The 3,061-nt window shown below is 42.8% G+C and overlaps 1 protein-coding gene across 1 annotated transcript; it reads right to left on the reverse strand.

Moving 5' to 3' along the window:
• Positions 1-1,152: 1,152 nt before the first annotated feature.
• LOC105050255 (uncharacterized) lies at positions 1,153-1,788 on the reverse strand. The gene has a single exon (XM_010930208.3). The coding sequence runs from the start codon at positions 1,740-1,742 to the stop codon at positions 1,323-1,325; it is 420 nt and encodes a 139-aa protein (XP_010928510.1). The 5' UTR covers positions 1,743-1,788; the 3' UTR covers positions 1,153-1,322.
• Positions 1,789-3,061: the final 1,273 nt, after the last annotated feature.

Here is a 3,061-nt window from a genome sequence, read left to right on the forward strand (position 1 = left end):
GTTCTCCATGAGCGTTCAGAATAGAAACTTGTATGCAATATATATAAGCATTATATGTGTGTTTATATTTAAAATAACTTGTTAGTTCTGAGCATAGTCTTTCATAAAAAAGAAAAACGGAACATAGTCTGCGCACGTGGCGTGTGAGGACCAGTTATAACATAATTAGCATATTTTCACACTAGAAACTTGCTCGTAATACTTTTACTACATGGGAGCTGCATGTAAAAGTCCTTGTGTCGAGTCTAATCCAAAAGTTGATAACATAAGAAGTTTTGCATAAAACTCCCTGTAAGACTCGGGTTGCAGCATCTAGTCTCGCAACAAATTTCGCCTCAATGCCACCTTGGAAGAGCTTGATCACTGTAGGTTCTCATTTAAGACGACAATGAAATCCAGTCCCCGCCGAGGCCCCTCAGTGGAGTACTCGACGAAGTCGTTGACAGTCCCATTCCCTCTCCATTCCATGGCAAAAAGCTGGGGAAAGGACTCAGCCAGCGTCTCGGCACCCAGTCATGGCTCAAATCCATAAAATTTTTCCTCGGAAGACCACTTCTGAAATCAGGCCCTGTTCGCGGCACCTCAAGAACTGATCGATAGTGCTTTGGCAGGACTCCTATTTTGGCTGCAGGTTGCCGAAGTCCTTTGAGTGTCTCAAATATGCGGACAGTTTGAACCCTCGATCGGCTTCTAATTGGTAGAACTGTCACTGAAGCAGGGATGCTAGAACCCTTCATCAGTCTTTACCCTGTGGATCTCAAACAAATTCCATCTTGCGCTACTTCAAATAATTTCGAATCTTGGAGAGTCGGACAAACATATTTATGCTGTCTTTAAGATCAAGCTTTGATGCCATGGAGAAATTAATCTTGCAGCACCTTCTTGATCTCTGTATTGCTTGAGCTAATTTATATATGTATCGAAACTTCAACTACACGCCTGTAAATTGGAAAGTCCACTTCCTTCTCTCTTTTATTTTCTGCTTTATACGTAGACATGAACTGAGAGCATCTCCTGACCCGGCACCTTATTTAATTTTTCCCACTTCTTAATCATTTACTAGAAATTAATCATCGACCTCACCAACAAGCACTCGAGCATGTCAAATTTTAAACCTTCGATGAAACCAAGCATTTGATGTCCTCTATAACGTCCAAAACTACCACCTTTTATTTCTTCATAAGCTCATACAGTTCATACACTCTATATTCTTGATATCTAGTTAGGAGGTTTAGTTGAAGAAGAAGAAGAGAGAACAAGAGTTAAACAAAGAGAACATGATCATCAGAATGGCAGCTGAAAGTTCGCCCGCAGTGATAAGTTCAAACGGTGAGCTTCTGAGCCACCTCCCTCTCTACAGCCCTCTTCAGGAAGCTGCCCTCCTCCACCACCATCTGAACTGGCAAGAACCCGAGCCCATTCGCCACAGCGAGCAAAATCTCCCTCATCTCGGCCCGAAACTCCTGCAAGTCTACCGTTCCATTGCCATCATGATCGAACCGAGCAAACAACCCACGATAGAGTTGAAGCAGCTCATCAGAGCTCAATCCCACTTCATCCACGCCAAAGTGGGTCTCGAGCACCCTCAAGCTCATCAGCTCCCTCGCCATCTCCGCATACGAGAGGAGGCCGTCATGGTTGGTGTCGAGGCTGGCGAACCGGTCCTGGACCGACAAGTTGAAGGCTGCTTCATCCTCGACAAAGCTGCGGACTGTCGCTCCATCTAGCACTTCTACACTCATCTTTGGATTAAGGCCAAGAAAAGACAACTCTGTTTTGAGGAAAGGAAGGCCGTTGGCCTTCTTATTTATAGCCTTTCTTGCCTGTTGTATTAGTGATCAACTTTTTGGTCCTTGTTTTGGTTTGCTACGGGCTCGGTCCGCTTCTGTTGTCGGCTTGACTCGTTGACTGGTCAGTCTTGGGAACCAAGGAATAAAGAAAAGCAACCTGGTCTAAATCTATTTGCGAACCCCATGGAATGCTTGTAGGCAACGCGGACTGGTGTAGCTGTCCACCCTGCTCGGTTTAATGCTTTGGAATATTCTCTCTCTTTTTTTTTGGAGGAAGGCTAAGTATATGCCAACGTACATTCGGAGTAACCAAGGGCTAAAAAGAGCAGCGCCGTGGTATGTGAATGCAACACATCATGTCAGCCAGAGCATGTCGTATGCCCACCGGTCATCTAAAGCTTACTTCTTTATTCTTTATTCTTTATTCTTTATTCTTTATTCTTACTTCCAGAAAATGCACGATGAATCTCTCTGACAAAAATGAAAAAGAACTACGTGATGGAAAGAAATATATTTTTCTATAAAACTTTGCTATTAATTTAGTTTTTTTATATTTCATTTTTTAAAAACAATGATGAAGCCATAGTTTTGAGAAATGGTGCAGGAATTTTCTGGTTTAAACACCTATACTGTCTCTCTACATATGAACTTCAATCTTCTACCTCTGCAACCCCCTTTGCTGATGGTATATGGACAACCAACTATAGTACAATGCTTTTACTCTAATATTAATCATTGAGGGTAATGCATGTATCATCCATATCGAAGACATAAGTAAGTAGAAGATCTAGACAACTTTGGACGTTTTCGATCTGGCCCCGAAGCAGATAAAGCAGTCATAACTATCGCATTCTGAGAATTTCGGCCTCAAATCTCACCACATGACGTCCGCACCGATCGGAATGGACCAAAACTATCGTCCTTAAATAGCTCACACTTCTATCTATAAATAGAGGCATCAAAGAGATCCTCAAAGTACACACATTCTCTCTCTGACACGCTCCTTTTAATCTATTTCAGAATTCTGACATGAGCGTCAGAGGATTGTCATCGGAGCCAACTCCGGTTAGGACTTATTTTGCAGGTCCCGTTGCGCTTGCGGTTTTCGTTCGACTCCAGTCACCCCAACTAGAATCAAAAATCTGCCGTAATAAATTGATGCTAGAAGAAGGATCCCAAACTCATTTTTCAAGGAGTAAGAGATCGACACCATGACACTACGTAAAGGAGCATCCTCCCATCATTCCAGTTCTACTAACTCTTGACCGATT

The sequence above is a fragment of the Elaeis guineensis genome, chromosome 8, assembly GCF_000442705.2.
Source record: "Elaeis guineensis isolate ETL-2024a chromosome 8, EG11, whole genome shotgun sequence".
In the NCBI taxonomy this organism is placed as follows: Eukaryota; Viridiplantae; Streptophyta; class Magnoliopsida; order Arecales; family Arecaceae; genus Elaeis; species Elaeis guineensis.